Source organism: Corvus hawaiiensis, chromosome 5 (assembly GCF_020740725.1).
Source record: "Corvus hawaiiensis isolate bCorHaw1 chromosome 5, bCorHaw1.pri.cur, whole genome shotgun sequence".
NCBI lineage: Eukaryota > Metazoa > Chordata > Aves > Passeriformes > Corvidae > Corvus > Corvus hawaiiensis.
The window spans coordinates 75,713,951-75,730,994 of record NC_063217.1 but is presented as its reverse complement, the minus strand read 5'-3'; the positions used below and the strand labels follow the sequence as shown (position 1 = coordinate 75,730,994).

At 50.8% G+C, this 17,044-nt stretch overlaps 1 protein-coding gene across 2 annotated transcripts in view; it reads left to right on the top strand.

Moving 5' to 3' along the window:
* Positions 1-13,551, top strand: part of ANTXR2 (ANTXR cell adhesion molecule 2) — a 79,365-nt gene extending 65,814 nt beyond the window's left edge. The window contains exon 17 of one of the 2 annotated variants that reach the window (XM_048303804.1): positions 11,716-13,551. In XM_048303804.1, the coding sequence (XP_048159761.1) occupies positions 11,716-11,754 (39 nt within the window). In that variant the 3' untranslated portion in view covers positions 11,755-13,551. Of the gene's footprint in view, positions 1-8,404; positions 8,687-11,715 lie in introns of those variants that run through there. The other variant, XM_048303803.1, reaches the window with a different exon arrangement.
* Positions 13,552-17,044: the final 3,493 nt, after the last annotated feature.

Here is a 17,044-nt window from a genome sequence, read left to right as displayed (position 1 = left end):
ATTTACCAGGTAATTCCAGAGACAAGGTCTAAATTACCAGTGATTTCATAAAGTTTAAAATATCCATACCTAGCAGGAGAGTGCCAGGGCACTGCCTCCTGCCTCCCAGACTCTGAGTCCAACAGTCTTGGAAAGGCCCCAGACCCGAGGGGGAACAGGGCGCTGGGCAGCCCACGGCTCAGTTCTGTGTACAACAAACATGGCGTTGCCGTGGCAACCACGCTTAATTGAGTTTTGTAATAGCAGTGACAAACCCCGCCACCTTTCCCAAATTCACCATTTATCACGGCATTCCTACACCTTACCTCCTTTTCACCACTGTGAGCCATTTCCCAGCTCTCACATAGGGATTTCGGCGGGGGGGGGGGGGGGGGGGGCCTGTTCCTTTCCTTTGACCAATGAAACCAATCCGATCCCTCAGGCAACTTGAAACTCTCTAGGTGGGATAATTCAAATTTTTGTCAAATCCCTTGGAACTCTAGTGTCCTCCTCCTGCTGGCATTCCCAAGTGTCTGCTCAGGCAGGAGGTAGGAGCTAGCTCAGCACAAGGCTCCCAATGACACTGTAGGGGTTGTGCTGTGCCCACACACCTGCCAGCTGGGTCAGGGTCCTCTGGAGGATGCACAGCTCCTTTGGGAAGATCTGACTGTGCCCTTCCTTGTGGCCCAGTGCAGCCAGGGCTCAGGCTGGGCTCTGGGAGTAGCCCCCAGCCTTGCCCCAGGCTCTGGGCATGCCTCCGAGCACACTGTCCCTGGCAGTGCCATCCCCCAGGCCCCCAGCCAGCCTTCCAGGCCAGGCAGGTATGAAACAGTGGGGAGCGTGTTCCTCGGTGTTTCAGTGCTGCTGGATGGATGCCTATCCTGGCCTGGCCCTGTGCTGTGCCCAGGTGTGTGCTCCCCCAGCCAAGCCATCTGCACTTCCATGCCCAGGAGCAAGCTCTGGGTCAGCCCACGCGGGAGGGGAGGGCGCTGGGCAGGGACCTACACACGCGGCATACGCTGCTCCTTTTCCTTTTGCATCTGTGCAGCTTTTCAGGAGATGCTGGCTCAAGTGTTACCCAAGTACTCAAGGCCAATTCCTGAATGAAGTGGAGGAGCTTCCTTCCTTAATTCCAAAGCTGACAACTCCATCACCACCTCAGCCAGGCTGTGTACAGCTCTAAGGTCTGGCCAGCCTTATCCGTGCTTTAGTGAGAACCAGATGTTCCCTCTCTCTACAGCTCCTCTGAGTTATCTCCCATTCTGAGAGTGCCCTCGAGGGTGCTTCCTCCTGCCTGGTAAAAAAAACTACAGAAACCCAGAAGCTTTGGATAATGAAGCAAACATATTTTTGTGGTGCAGTGTGGGCAATTTTTTTTCAGTCTGCTGCTAGTTTTTAAATATAAAGTATAGCATATGTTTAACACAGAACATATGGAAAGAAAGAAAAAGCAAATCTTGAATTCCAAGTATCTTATTCTAAGTGGAAAAGACTCCACAGTGTGAAAGTGGTCATTCAGAACAAAATCAGAAAGATGTACTTATTATACGTTAATATTTATAAACCTAGTTAGGAGAAGGAGAGTTCCCTCACTGTGGGCAGTGTCCAGGCACGCACACAGGTGAGTCTTGCTTTGAGAGGAAGGTGTGACTCTGCAGCTTTGTCAGAAAGGGTGCTCAGCTCGGGAGGCTGCTCAGCCCCCCTGCCAGGAGCTCGTGTGCTCCTTCCCTGATGTAAGGTAGGCTGGGTAAGGCACCTTATTTTTCTGGACAGACTGACGCTGCAATGATTTAATTAATTTCTAAGCCAGATAATTCACTTCTAAATTCTTAGCAGACAGTTACATTCAGTGTAAGAACTCTTCCATTTGTATCTCTATCTGCTCTTATACTTTGTACCTGCCTGTGTAGGACAAATCAATCTGAACTTTCAGCTGGGAGTTCATGATCTCTTATGCACCCAGACTCCATCCACATGGACCCGGGTGCTGGGAGCAGTTCAGCTCCTGGCACAGGAACAGCAGCAAACGCCCTCCTGTCCCGTTATTGATGGGGAGAACTCCTGACAGGTCGTTTCACGCACGAGATTTTTTTACCAGCAGAGACCCTGAACAGACGGCCAATAGATAAACCAGCATGGCCGCCCCTGCATTCCCTCCTGCCCCCAGTGCTCACAGAACCACGGCACCGCTCGGGCCCAGCCCTGCCCTGAGGGAAACACCGCACAGTGCAAAGCCCAGCACTGTCCTCCGACTGCAGCGGCTTCTTTTCTCAAGTCCCGGCACTTTGTCTCTCCTCCAGAACACAAGGACGGGGAGAACTGGTTTGAATGCCATGAGACAGGTATTTACTTCTCTTATTCAGAGAGAAAGCCGCAGGAAGGACTCGGCAGTGGCAGGGAGGGACCTCCAGTGCAGGTCTGTGCTCCCCAGACCCACCGGCACACAAGAAGCCCCAGGTGCCATCCTTACTGACTTCCTCCTTCCCCCCTTTCTCTTCCCTCTCCTTCTGTGTGCAGTCCCAGATAACTGCCAGTCACTTGGCCGGGCTGGCTCACAGAAGGTGCAGCAGGCACAGATGGCACTAATGCATAAATGTGATCTAGTGAAGGGATGCCAGCACCAACCCCCAACAGGTTCCAAGGAACTGCAGTGCACTTAGAGGGATACGGGGATTGGCAAGGTGAAAGCTGAGATTTGCAAGAGCTCACTGTTCCCAAATCAACAACAGAACCCTACAGCAAACGAGCAGATTTCTTTATTAATTTAGCAAATGCACTTAATGCCACCATCTCTGGGTTTATGTGTAACAAAGCCCCTCCAAAGCCCTCACTCATTATACAAATTAAACTGAGCGAAGGAAAAAAGGGAGAAAGGCAAAGGTGGGAACTGAAAACCAGAACAGACTCAGCAGTCTGCACTGATTCCTGTGGGTTTTGGGAGAGCTCCTCAGAGGAAACACAGCACAGAGCAGCTGGGATTCAGGGGATCTGCACAGCAACGGAGTAAATGCCATAAATACCCTGTCCCTCCTCAGCACTTGGAGCTCTCCCAAAAACCCCACCAAATCCCTTTTTCCAGTAGTTGTTGGAAACGGACATTCAAGAAAAATGCACAGGGAAGGGAGGAAATGCAACCTGACCATGTTCCCCCAGGAGACCTGTCCTGACTGCTGGAGAACAGGGGCACCTCCATAGGCACGCCTGTAGCAGTGGCTTCTAGTGAGGAGAAACATCTCAGAGAATACAGCCTCCAGCCCCAGGCCGCATTCCGAAGGCAGGGAGAGAGGACAGCCCAGTGCACCCATCCTGGCGGCTGCCAGCACTGTGTGTGACGGGTCAGCTGGGGGGGCCCGGAAGGAGCCCCTGACGGACCGCACCCTGTCACTGCGCAGTCCAGGGACCCTTCACATCCCAGTGCCATTTTGCAGCTGCCTTTAAAGAAACTGTTCCTGATTTTCAACAAGGCACACAGGAGCAGAAGCAGAGCCTAAAAATTAACAGAGCCAGTAACTTAGTGACACTGGCACCTGCAGGGGAGTCGTAGCAAATGCCTTGGCAGTACAAAATCAGAGAATGCTGCTGGGGAGTGGGATGCCTAAATATCTGAGAAGTTTGAATTACTAATCCCTTTGGCATGCCAGCCAAAGCCTAACAATGTGCTGGGGGGCTTGTCTGCAGGAAGAAGAGCTTACTCTTGTGGTACCAGGGAAGCTGATGTGGTGGAGGGGTGGGGAACAGCCTGGCACCCGTGTCCTTCCTGGTCATGTGCTTGCTGTCAGCAGCACTGAATTGTCACCAGCTGGGACAGCTGGGTCACAGTGGCATCTAGAGGGCTGCCACGTGCAGTGTGTGTGCAGAACGAGGGTCCTGCTGGGCTCTCCCTTCCTGTCTCCAGAGCCAGAGCCAGCCCCAGCCAAGTGGGCACAACCCCAGGAAGCTGCACCCTCCTGCCGCAGCCTTGCCAGTCTTCCTCCTAAGAGCCCCCACTTAAACCCTGCCTGCTACTTCAAATTGGTTGACATCTTCCCACAGAATTTCTAAAGTGGATATTTTGGTCATAGTAATTGTATGATAACTAGCTTAAAATCATTTCCATAGTGTCCTGAATACCACAGAACTGGGCTGCCTTCTCTTGTTACAAGCCATTGTCAGAAAGCCAGTCAGATAATCCACAGGCCAGGATTTGGGCTGGGGTCTGAATGCTGTGCCATTGCTCCAATACAGGCTCAGAACATGACCCTGGGTGACTTACGCACCTAAAGCTGTAGAGCAGGTAGGTCTTAAATCTCTGAGCCATCTGAAGAGGAGAGTGTCTCTTCAGAAAGGCCCAGGTTAAAGCATTGATCAGGAAAAGGACACTGGGAAGTATTCCTAAAGGAAAGGGATGTTAGGAGAGGCCCAAGTTGAGGTTATAATAGAGGAGCAGTGGAGTTTGAGGAGAACGGGTCTTCTGACAGTTCTGGTTTATCTGTTGCTATGCCTGATTTCAGAGAAGGATAAATTGTGTTTTTCTCACAGTGGCTGCACAGATGGGAAGAAGGAAGAATGATGGGAATGTTTAACTTGTGCTTTAGAGGTGCCATCCCTAGGAACTCCATATTTTGGATATTCTTTGTCCTTATAAATAAAAAAGGCCCCACAGCAGTAGGATTTGCTAATTTATGGTTTCAGCGGGCTGATTATTGATTCTACGAGACTTGAAGTGTGATGCCTCTATAGTAGCATATTATCTTTCTTTTCTTCCTAAAAAAGATGTCGCAAACTCACAAAGTTGTTTAGGATGCTGACATGAGGAAACTGGCACTAGAGATTAGGCCTGGTGTCAGTCTGTGCAGAGACCCCCCATAACATAAATGGGATCCCCACTCATAGCAGGGATTCATCCCAGAAGTTTTGGGAAGAGCACAAAGAGCAGAGACATGTCTCAGACAAAACCTCACTTCCGTTTTTCCCCTGTGCTGCAGTGCTGCATGTGTGACTCTCAGAGCTTCACCTGGAAGCAAGAATCACAACCCAACCCCCCAGTGTCCCATGGGAGGAGAGGGAGCTGTCCCAGGGACAGCTCTGTATGTCACTGTGGAGATGGCAGGAGATGTGTCCTGGTTTTGGCAGCACGTGCCTGAGCGGCTGAGTGTCCATGCGTGAGCGGCGTGAGCGGGCAAGGTGTGCACTGGGCCAGCGCCAGGACACAGAGCACCTTCCCTCTGGCAGTGGAATGGCCTCACTCGGCCTTCCAAGGACTAAGGAGAGCTGAAGGAGAAGAGCCCTCCATTGGCAGGCGCCCACAGCAGAACCAAGAGCATGTCCTTCAGGAACGGGTCAGACCTTGCCAGGCCAGGGAGGTACTTCCAGGGAGGCAGCACGCTGGGAGCGAGGGAGGCTCACTGCCAAGGGTCAGGGGGAGCGAGCCAGGGCCCTCGCTCCAGAGGATCCCTGCTGGAAAAACAGGGGCTCTCCAGGCCATTTCCACATCCTTTCCTTTTGCATAAGCAATGCTTGCCTTGCATGAGGAAAACAACAAACTCCTGCCCTCTAGAGACAGGAGACCTCCAGCTCTGCTGAATAAAATATTTGCCACAACCTCCTTTTGAAGCAGATGCTACAGACGCAGCCAGTTTTATCCTCCCCCAAGGCTCACCGGCCGGCTCAGCAGCTCGACACTCCCTCCTCCCAGCCCTGGAAGGCCAGCTCGCAGGACAGGCAGCTTGTCACAACCACTCTCGGTCAAGGCAGGAGTTTATTTGGAGAACTGCTGAATACAGCAGTCACAGAAAACTTGGCAAAGGAAAGAAATCCCTCCCTTCTTCACTACCCAAACCCATCAGGGCAGGATGGCCAGTGCTCAACGCCAGCCCAGCACCCACTCCTGCCCATTCCCTGCCTGCCCACAGCCCTGTGCCATCTCTATTCCGCCTTGTCCACGATGGGGTGCAGGGCACCAGGACACAGGTGGAGTGCAGGTGGCTCTCCCTGGGTGCCACAGAGCACAGGGGGCTGCAGAGCCCCTGGACCCGGGTCCCACAGGGGTACACCCCTGGTGACATGCACTTTCAAGACAGAGCAGCTGTGCTGACTTGTCCATATGCCCAGTACCCAAGTAAGTACTGCTCGTGGGTGAAGAGCTGGCATTTCCTCAAAGCTGCCAGCCCACTAAAGATACCTCGGCAAACACCCTTGGCTCCCAGGGCATCAGCAGGTACGTGCAGTTCCATCTGTGCTGCGGGTACGAAGTGGGCATGAGCCACCCCGGGTTCCAACAGCAGCATTTCACACATAAACATGCCCTCCTCTCCTCAGTGTTTGCTCCAAACACACATCTAAATCACAGGCACCGAAAAAAAAAAAAAAATCTTCCAACCGAGCATCTTTAAACGACCTCTTTGGAACCTCTCCCTGGCAGGTTTGGTTTCTCAGCCTGTGCTCCAAAATACAGCATTTATCAGGTGCGAAAGACAGGAACTATCTTTTAAAACAACTTACTCCTGTCTTCCTGCCCTTTACTGCCCACATCTAAAGCAGGTCCAAGGGGTGGAAGGTGGCTGTGAGGCACCTGTAACTGTGCTGGCACCTTCTCCTCACAGCAACCTTTTTTTGGGTTCCCTTGTGACACCAGCTCCTGGACCCAGACCCCGTGACCTTTGGAAGCTGACCTCCAGGACTGTAGGATTGCTGGGAAAGATCGTGTGGTTCACGCACACATGCTAAGGAGGTTACATTACATAAATCTGAGGAAAATACACAAATTAACATGCCTTTCCACTGAAGCTGCTGGCAAAATTTGTTAAAGTGAAAAACCAAATTCATGTTAGGGCCCAAATAGCACTGTTCCATTGTAGTTTGTTTCTCTTCATGGTGGTGTTGTTACTTTAGGAAGTCACTTCAGGAGGTCTTTGAGCCCACCCTGCGGTGTTCTCAGATCTCACCTCAGCTCTGTCAGGGGTGTTTCAGCCAGCAATTCAGGAATTCTGGGGAAAAGCTGCCTCAGGTGGCCCCAGGAACAATTCCGGTGCCTGCAGCCGTAACACCAGTTCAGGAGCATCTTCTAAGGAATTATTGCTGATGAACTGTGTGACAAATGGTCCTTCCAGCAGCAGGTAGTGCCGTGAGGCAGCTCTCCAGGGGTTAAAGCCCTGCTCCCATGTCATGGCTCAGGGCTGTGCACCGGCACCTCTCCAGGTGCCACCTGCAGAATGGCAGCATGTGGGCTCTGCCACAGGTGAGAGGGGGAACCGGCAATGGGTTTGCCTCACATCAGACAAACGTGCTGGTAGCAGCACACCTGGGCAGAAGGGAGGTCTGAGCACTCAGAGCCCAGCAGCACAGCACTCAGCTTCATGTCAGCAGGGTGGGAAGCCAGTTTCAAATGCCCACAACGCCCCGAGCGTCCCGGGGTTCCGGGATGAGGGATTACCACATTGTGAGGGACAACGAGCAAGTGGGAGAGAGATGCCAGCTCCAGTCCCTGAGAGCTGTTCAGAGCTGCACAGGATGGGGTGGGTTAGCAGCCCTTCTCCACAGTAAAGAGCGATCTTTAAAAAAAAATAAACTTCCCTTCCGATGTACACTTGTCAGTGGGTATTTATGGGGTGAGTGAGTATTGTACCTAAAATACATCCCAGGCAGTGGAGCCAGGGAAGGAGCGGTCAAATTTAATGCCAGAGGAATTTTAGTGCCCAGACGGGCCAGGGGACACAGGCTCTAGGTAATGCTGCTTCTGCCTCCTCAGGAATGGGGAGGTCACTGAGGGTCTTGTCAGACAGTGGGGTTTGGCCCCGCACAGGCGCTCTGGTTCCGCTCCCACTGCCCAGAGGAAGTGCCAGGATCAATTCAGCAAGGAAACAGGACTCTGAGGCAGGTGCTGGCAGGCACTGGCACCTCAGTGCCCAGTTTGAATCGCTCCCAGCTTTACTCCCTCAGAATTCCCTTTTATTGTCACCATTGCACATGAGTGTGTAGGTCCAGAGCACATTTGTTATCCCAGTGAGCAGCAGATGGGGAGGCAATGATTCTGAAGAGGTGTGGAAAGCAGGAAATGGCCTGTTCCCATGCATTAACAAAGAGGAAAAGGTGTACACAGCCCTGTCTGTTTGTGCAAGGCCTACAGGGAAGAACACGCTGCCCTCAACTTTGATCCTTACAGAGAGGCAAAGTGCAGGGTGCATGTGAGAACTAATAGAATCAGGTAAAGCAGGTTCTTGCCTGCTGACCCAAAGTGCAGCAGCAGCCTGAGCAGGCTGCTCTGGGGAGCTGTCGGGAGCAGACCGCTTCCCGGGGACGCAGGCTTGGGCTCGCAGGGATGCGCCCATGAGGGATGGAAGATGCTTTGGTAGTGCTGTGACAATGGGGCAACAGAAATGACAGTGTTCAGTACATGTCTCAGGAGAGGCATTATTCTGAAGCCCTCTCCTTTCTCACAGCTCTGCAGGCACTGATCATGGAGTGCAGGATCAATGCCAAATCCCAAAAGGGCATGTGTTCTTCATGGGACACTGCAGCCAAGGTAGGAGCACATGAGTCTCAGCAATGGGCAGTGGGGATCTCAGTCCTCCCAGGCCAGGAGAAGCCAAGCTCTTGGGACATTGGGTATCATACGGGGCAACAACTGTCCCGGCAGAACACTGCCAGGTGCTGCTCTGGGAAAAGCAGTTGTTCTTAGTCCTCAGCCGGATGCTGAACACATCAGCAGTGCCCAGGGAAACTTCCCACGGATACAGCTACTTGGCCATCCTAAAGGAATCCAGTCATACACAAGGACAAGCACCTTAGACCAGATGGAGCAGCTCAGCCTGGAGGCTCAGTGTGGTCACATCCCATCCCAGATCCAGCCTGCTTCACCTGCCCTTCCTGAATTCCTGATGAACATTGAAGGGGCTCCAGAGGAGCCCTTGCCGTGTTCTCCTGCCCCTGCCGGAGCCCAGAATTCCACTGGATCGTGGGACAGCAGCATGTGTCTGCTCACACAGACAGCCCAAAGTGCTCGTCACACATGGCTGGCCACCATCAACAGCCAAGCTCCAGGCCCAGGGTGGACACTGTCCCAAAGGGATGTCTCTTCCCCCCTTGCCCTCAGCACGGGCCACAGAGCCGTATGGGCTTGGAGAGAGACTCACTGTTGCCCCTGCAGGCCCCTCTTGGTGCCTTGTTTCGGGCATTGCCAGGTGAGGCTCTAACCTGGGGTTTGGTGTGAGCGAGCACCCAGTCCCTGAGATCCTGTGCCCTCTGAGAATTTCCACCTTGCCCTGTAACTTAGATTCAGAAAGAAATTCAACAACTGGATAAATGGCTTTGATGTCATATAAAATAATTCCTTCTTAGGTAAACCCCCCTTGCTATAGATCTCTTTCCTCTTTTTTGTTGCTGTTAAAGCCCTGCCACATTCTTCCCCCACAGTACCTCTGGTGCGTCTGTGAGCATGAAGGGTGGGGTTTTCCCTACTGGATCTGGTGCGTGGAGACAGCTCCCATATTCCCTACAAAGATCACAGAATGCATGCATAACTCATTTTTTAATTACTGTAGTGCTAAACCACTAATTTAGTGCAATTTCATACTCACTACATGTTGGTATTGTTAAGGTTTATGAACCAGTGATTTACAAGGCATGGTACGTCAGAACTCAAATTGGTTGGATTGATGGTTTAATTGAGCACAGGGACACGAGTGTAACAGTTACTCCCCACACTGGGGTATCCTGGCAATGCCACCAGGATGGGAATGCATTGGTGGAATTGGTTACATGGAGAACGCGTGTTTTAATTGGGAAGGCCAAAACCAGACTGGTGAGACTAATGTTTGGTAAACAGTGCTTCTACTTAAGTAAATAGTTCGTTCTGTAAAGGTCAGATTAATCAGAAGAAAAATTTAATATTCTGTTTCTAAAAGCTGGTCTCAGTGATGACACAGATATCACTGCATGGGAGGCTTTGGATGCCTTTTGAGGAAGGACTTACGTGAGTCCGCCTCTTTTTCTCCACACCAGTTTGCAGGAGAAAGTGCTTGTTGGTCACATCACTGAGTTTCTAGTAATGAAAACCTGCAGCTCATACTGATCTGAAGTGATAAACCCCTAACAAGTGAACAACAAGCCTTTTATTTTCTGCCTGCCTCAGTTTGCCTATCTAGAATGCAAATGGTTGAATTTCCCACTTAAACTGACAGTGTATTTGTTATTACCTGTTACTATCTGATGCTGAGAGTGTTTGGAGAGCTGGTATATCTTAGGGTTCTGAGATTCCCCAGCTCAGGGTGTTTTCCCTGCCAGTGACATGGGCAACCTGCCTGACCACACAACTTCTTTCTCTCTTCTCTTCGCCGTGAGTCATGGAATAAGGAGGTTGGGGGCAGAGATGTGGGGCATGAGTGGGGAACCAGAACAGGCAGTGCTTGCTTAAGGTTCTTCTCTCGCCCTGCTCCGCCTGGAACCACTCATCCTGGCAGGAAAAGGCACGTGGATGTGGCACTTGGGGACATGGTGGTGGCCTTGGCAGTGCTGGAGGAATGATTGGACTGGGTGAAAAAAAGCTTGAAGAGCTTTTCCAGCCTAAAGGATTCCATGATTTATCTCTCTGCATCTCTTCTACATGTATAATACAGATGGTGGCAGCCAGAAGTTCCTACAGTTCCTGTCCCCACCTTTTCACCGGTTTTATATTTCTTACACAGCTGACAGAACTGAAACATTAGGAAACTCCTTGATGAGAACACTGCCCTTCTCATGCCAGCCAAGACCTGCTTGAGTCATGCCAGATAACTCTCTGCCATCACCCTCCTTGATACCCAGAAAAACTGAAGGTCAAATTAAATGAATGACAGGAATATGAAATCCAGCCCAAATTTCATTTGGCAATTCCATAATCTCCCAGGTTTGAGCAGGAAGCAGTAATTTCCCTCCAGCAGTGCATGTCTTAAAGCAGAAATAAGGATTCAGAGCAGAAGCAGTGCTGCCTGCTCCAAATCCAGCACTGTTCGCGTGGCACGGTCCTTGACAGATGCCTGTGACCAAAGGGAAGGAATCGCTGCTGTGCCAGAGAGCTGCTTTGAGGCAGCACACCCTACTCTAATGCCCCATGACCCTGTGGGAGTTTAGGCATTTAAATGAGCTCCAAGTGAACAAAAAAGGTTTAAGATTTCACTGTTGGATTTGTTTCATTCTGCTGCATCGAAAGCTGTCAGGATTCCACCTGTGCCCCTTTATGGAGGGTGAATGGTGTCCATTTGGATATGGCATCATGAGAAACCCCTTTTCCTTCTGCGCACAGCAATTTACAGACCCTAAATACAGCGTTTGTAGATGCAGAGGTGGGGTTCTTGCTAATAAAATGCAGTTTCAGATCAGCAGCAGCTCTGCTAGCTAACAGTCACATCTATACGTGCTCACTGCATGAGGACCTGGCTTAGGGGGGATCTGGGAGCAGGATCTGCCTTCCCCATGCTCTTCCCTTCCCACGGTCAGATGGGTTTGGGTTTGCTCACTGCAGCTTCCCAGAGTTTGTGAATTATGCTCACAGAAGGCCTGGGAGTGTCAGAACGTATCGTCCGTGTCCTCGCGCTTGCCTAGAGCCTGCATTTGTAAGGCAAATGTGGTGCCTCACTCTGGATAATTTCCATTAATTCTTAAAAGGTTTTTTCATGGGTTTGTTATTTTCCCAAACATCTGAATTTCAATTACAGCCTCCTAGCATCCAGCAACCTCTGCCTGTGTGTTATTCCACCAGTAACAGCTTCTCTCTTCCCTCAGGGCCGCTGTATCAACTTCACCCGAGTTCCCTCTCAGTAGAGGAGGAGAAGCAGATACCAGGAGGAGAGACAGCCACATTGCCACTGTCCTACCCAGCTGAGAGAACCGAGCCCTTCCTTGCATCTCTTGGACCATCGTCCAGCCCAAGCTCCGCAGGTTCCTGCATCCCTGCTCCGGAAGCCCGCGTTCCAACCGCGCACTGGTGCTTTGCCCATGCCCCGGAGAGCAGCACTGCCATGTGTCCCCGGCTCCGTGCACCACCAAAGGGACCGCACGGCCACCAAAGATGAGAATGCTTTTCTATTTTTGTTATTTGCTGTTTTTTAAGGACTACAGATTCTCAGGATGCAATGTGCTTTTAGTGGAGACGCAGCATTCCTCAGCTGCGGCGGAGGCACGTGCTATTTACACAGGGACTACTCGCCATGGGCACAGGATAACAATTCCCACCAGGCTAAGCAGGCGCAGAGCCGAGTGCCTTAGAGCCATGTCAGATCCCCAACCCTCGCCAGCTCCCTCCGTTGTGCCTTACGGGAGCCTTCTGACTGGAAATCTTGTCACTCTAACACTGAAAAGTGCACACGCATGACAAAATGTAGACAGGATGCCTCGAGGTATCGGTAGCGAGCAAGACTTTGCCCTTTAGTTTTTGAAGACACCTTTCTTTCATTATGCACCCGGGACAGGAAGGAATTACTAGAGCGTTATTCCGCGGGAAGACAGCCTGTAAGCAGAGATCTCGAGCCGAGTTGGAGGGACTGATGCTTCAAGACCTTGACACTGTGGCTGGTGGTTTTTTCCCCTTTCCTGCATTCACAGTTCAGTAGCGCATGAAACATCATCATCTATAAACATACCTAGCAGTTGTAGGCTTGTGTATTTTTTTTTTTCAGATTAAAAAAAGCAGTAGCCACTAAGCTGGTATCTCAGGGTTTTTCCCCCCGCAAATCTCCAAGGGCTCTTCAGCGTCACAAGCCAGCAACTCTCTTTGCATGAGAATTTCGAAGTTTAATTAATATAATTAAAGGCAACAGCAAGCAGCAGCCTGTGAAGATTTTGCTCATCTTTTTTATGCCTTTTGACATTGAATGACCTATTACTGTATGTGCATTCCTCAGTGGCGGAGGGGGCGCCAAGCGTTGGGTACGATTCCGCAGTGGGAAAGACCTCTTTCCATCAATTCGGAAATTAAATTTACGGGAGCGCCGGCCATCACCAAACATCGACAATGTATGTATTATAATTTTTTAGAAAAACCAGTGTCGTGTCACGTCGACGATGCCAAATTATGTTAGCGTGAGCGGAAACACTGTGGGGGAGGAAGGAGGGAGCAGCTGAAGAAAAAGGCTCAAATGATCCAGTCACTTTCGATACTGTACTTCAGAGGCAGAATGGATATTCGAGTCGAAACCTGACAAAGCGCGCCCGCTTTGATGGGAACTGGTATAGACAATGACCAGTGGCTGGGTCAGTGGGATGTCTCTCTGCGAGCAGGGAGGCTTATCAAATGACACTAAAAATAAGTTCAACAACCATCACGTCGGAGGGGAAAAGGCGAACATTTCACATTTGGTGGGCATGAATGTGCGCAAGATGGAAAGAGCAATGCGGAGCATCCTGGGCTAATTATCTCCTTTGTGCTCTTCATTGGAATCACAAGGGACAGAAATAATTCTCTTGGTCCATGTCCAAATCCGTGGCACTGCCCGAAGATGCCTTTACATTTATCCACTCGCTTACATCTTCTGCTTGAGTTTATTTATGTCACTGGTAGCCTCATCAGCAACAGCCATGTCTGCACATTAGACTATAAATAAAATTATTATCTAAGTTTCAGTCATTATTTCCGTCTTCTCCTCCCCCGTAGCCTCCCCATCATCTGCACAGCTCAGACCTCCGTTTTCCAGCACCATGGTGACCCACGGTACTGGCTTCCAGAGGCAGCCCACCTTCCCGTGCACAGTGTGGCCAGGAAAGCTGCCACAGCCGCACCCAGGGGTCCCGACTGCCCACAGCCAGGGAGGACCCTTTGAACACCACAGGGATGCTGCTCATGCCGTGCAGAGCATCAGCCATGCACCCGGAACCACTCAGTGCCCGCAGCGATGCCCTGCCGCTGCAGAACCACAGCTTGGGTGGCACTGGCCCTGGGCTGGGGACGTCTGACCCACAGAGCCCAACCAGCGAGCCCTTGGCTGAGCTGAAGCCCCTGACTAAACCTCTGTGCAGTCTCCAGCCCAATGCCAGACCGAGAGCCAACACAGGGCACGTGTGCCAGGACATAGATGAGGTCCTGCACTGCTCCTCAGGGTGCTGAGGCGGCACAGGTGGAAGCACTGAGCTCAGCGGATGCCAGGTTCAAACACAATCGGCTCCCTCTTACTTTTCCTCCATTTTCCATGGACGCATGACACATTCCGAGGTGTCACTGGAGCACCAGCTCGCATTCCGAGCTGCGTTGTGTAACAGGACAACATGCAGATGAAGAGGGTTTTTCCCTCACGTTTATCTGCTGCCTCTCAGAGAATATTCGTAACCAACTGAGACACAGAAGTAGAAATCCACTGACCATTTTTTGTCCTTTCTGCCTGTGTCCATTGAAAACCGTGGAATGAGCAGCTCTTCACAGAAAGGCTGATCCCAAGCAAAACCAGATCTCGGTCTCTACGTGGATTTTCCCTTCTAATTGGCACAGTATCACAGCATGTTACACTTGGTATTTTGGTGCAGATAATACCTGAGAGTTTCCTTATTACGCAGTGTGGAATGTCCGTCACAAGTAATTTGGGGGGCAAGAGGATTTTTTATAAAAAGTAAAATAAAATCCACTGACTCAGATGACACCAGTGAGACTTCCTTGGCAGGAGGGCTCAGAATGCATGAGAGAACCCTAAAGAGCCATGTATAAAGAGCCCAGCAAAGCCACCAAGCAACCCTGAGTGGCTCCCCTCACCAGCGAGGTAAGGCAGGATTCATGGGAACAAGAGGATCCTCAATACAACAAGGCTGTGTTTATTTTATACATTTTGAAAATAGCAGAAATGAATTGGCTAGAGTTAAAATGGACTAAAAATTAATTTTGCCATGTTCCCTTTCAGTTTTTTCAATTTAACAAGAACTACAGCATTCATCAGGCATGAACCTGCCATGTGTAACCCAGGGGAGCTGGGTCAGGCGATCCAAGGTGGAATGGAAGGGAATTCTGAGTGCTGCGATGCAGACTCATGCCAAGCCCTACGCACTGCAGGACAGCCCCAGCTGGCCGGTACTCATTTCCTGTTGGGGATTTTCCTGCAGGAAATTTCTGTGCTACATCCCTCTTCTTCTGGTCATCCCTAATGTGACACCACAACTCTGCATTTCGCATGCTGCAGTCTACTGTACACACTTGACTCAGCCTCATCACACTGGAACACTCCCACACGGGGATGCATTCCCACTCCTGGGGATGCTGGGGTTTAGTGGCAAAGATAAGGTTATCTTTGACCCCTCTTAGCAATGGCACCTCACGCAAGTCATGGGTTTGCAACCCTTTCCTGGGATTCTCACAGACTCCCAGGACACAGGTGTCTGGCCTCTGCAAAACCTGTGGTGGCATCAGACTGCCCCGGTCACTGTTGTCACCTTTAACGTGTCCTCATGGTTCAAATCATGCTGACGTACTCCAAGGAAAAACCAAAGGTGAAAGTTCTAAGTAGAGGAGGTTCTAGGTTTTTCTTTCTGCTCTTTCTCCTGCACATGTAGGAGGAACTTGGGAATTCTGTGTTATGTCATTTCAGACCAAACCTCCCTTTTCAGCTGTGGAAGAAGTGGCTCTTTTATCGGTCACAATTCAGACTGCAGGGAAAGGTGAGTAAATCCAGTGCTATCAATGAGGGAAAAATCCCCATTTGATCCTGCGTCACTGAGTGCTGCCTCATGACTACAGGAAACCTGGCCTGCTGCAGGACAGCTGTTTTCCTTAGTTCACCGGGAAGCAGCAGAGACGCTGGCACCACCTGCCGTCGGAGTTCAGCTCAGGGAACCAATCCTTCACCAGAGGAGCCACTGAGGGGAAATTTGGGAGCTCAGTTCTGCAGTGCTGGGAGGCCGGACCCGGCTCTGACCTCCCCTCTATGCACTGCCAGGCATCCAAAATGGGCATCACAGCGTGGCCCTGGGAGCAGGATGGGCACAGGTAACAGCCCACCTGCTGTGGACACCAAGCTCAGGAGTGGCCAGAGCCAACAGTCCCCTTCCCGACTGCCAAAGTGAGGGGCTTGGCTGTTGTCCTCACCAAGAGCCAGGGCTCTGGCCCATGGAGCCACCCCAGAGCAGGACACCGGGCCAACGGCCTCAGGTGGCCACAGGGGTCAGCACAGTGCTCTCAGGAAAAGCCACAGCAGGGACAACGTGTTGAGCAGGAACTTCAGAGGCTGCAGTGAGCAAGTCAAGGCAGTGCTTCATTTGCTAAGGAGCAGCTTCTGAGTACCTCTTATGCCGTTACAAAACTAATGTCACAATTTCTAGGGAGGGCCTTATTAGACCTGGCATGTCCTATTTTATTTCATTTCACAAATCTGTTTTGCACTGGCTCAATTAAAATTGTTACATATTTTTGGGTCCTGTGTAGGTGCCATCTGTTTAACAGTGCAAGTGGGTCCTGTGATGCACTTGTAAATTTTGTGCTGCAATATTTTTAATATAATGAGGGACTTTGGATGCAAGAAACTGCCTTTACTTGATAACTTTTTTGGGTTTTGGCAGTGAACTCACAGTGGTTCTTCCTGTGTTACAAGGATGGCTCCACAGCCTATGGAAAAGCAAGACCTGATTTCCATGTTTGCACCAAAGTCGTATTATTTAATTCACACTTTTTTTTTTTCAGTTGCTTGCTCTGCCCGGTTTTCTAAATGAGCTTATTTCCCCAAACGGGAATGCACAGGACTGCTCTGCTGGGGCCTGTGGCTGCTCCTGCCTTCTGGGGAGCTCTGGGATGTGCCAGGAGGGCCCAGGGGCCCACTGCAACAAATCACAGGCATCCTCACTGGGACTGGGAACAAATGCACCTTTTGAGGCAAAAATCCCACCTGCAAAGCTGGATGTACTCTACAGCACAGCCCAGCCCAGGACAAATCTTCTGGAAAACAGAACTCAAACATGGTTTTATACTTTGGGGGGGGGGGGGGGGGGGGTTTACTACAGTTTTTAGGTCTACTCTGATTTCACCAGCACTGAAATGCCATTCCTGACTCTCTGTGAATTATACAAAACCCCAAACCCAACCCATTGATTGGTTCTCCTTTAAAAGCACAGTCTCAAATTCTGGTAAGTTCTCCAAAACACTGTA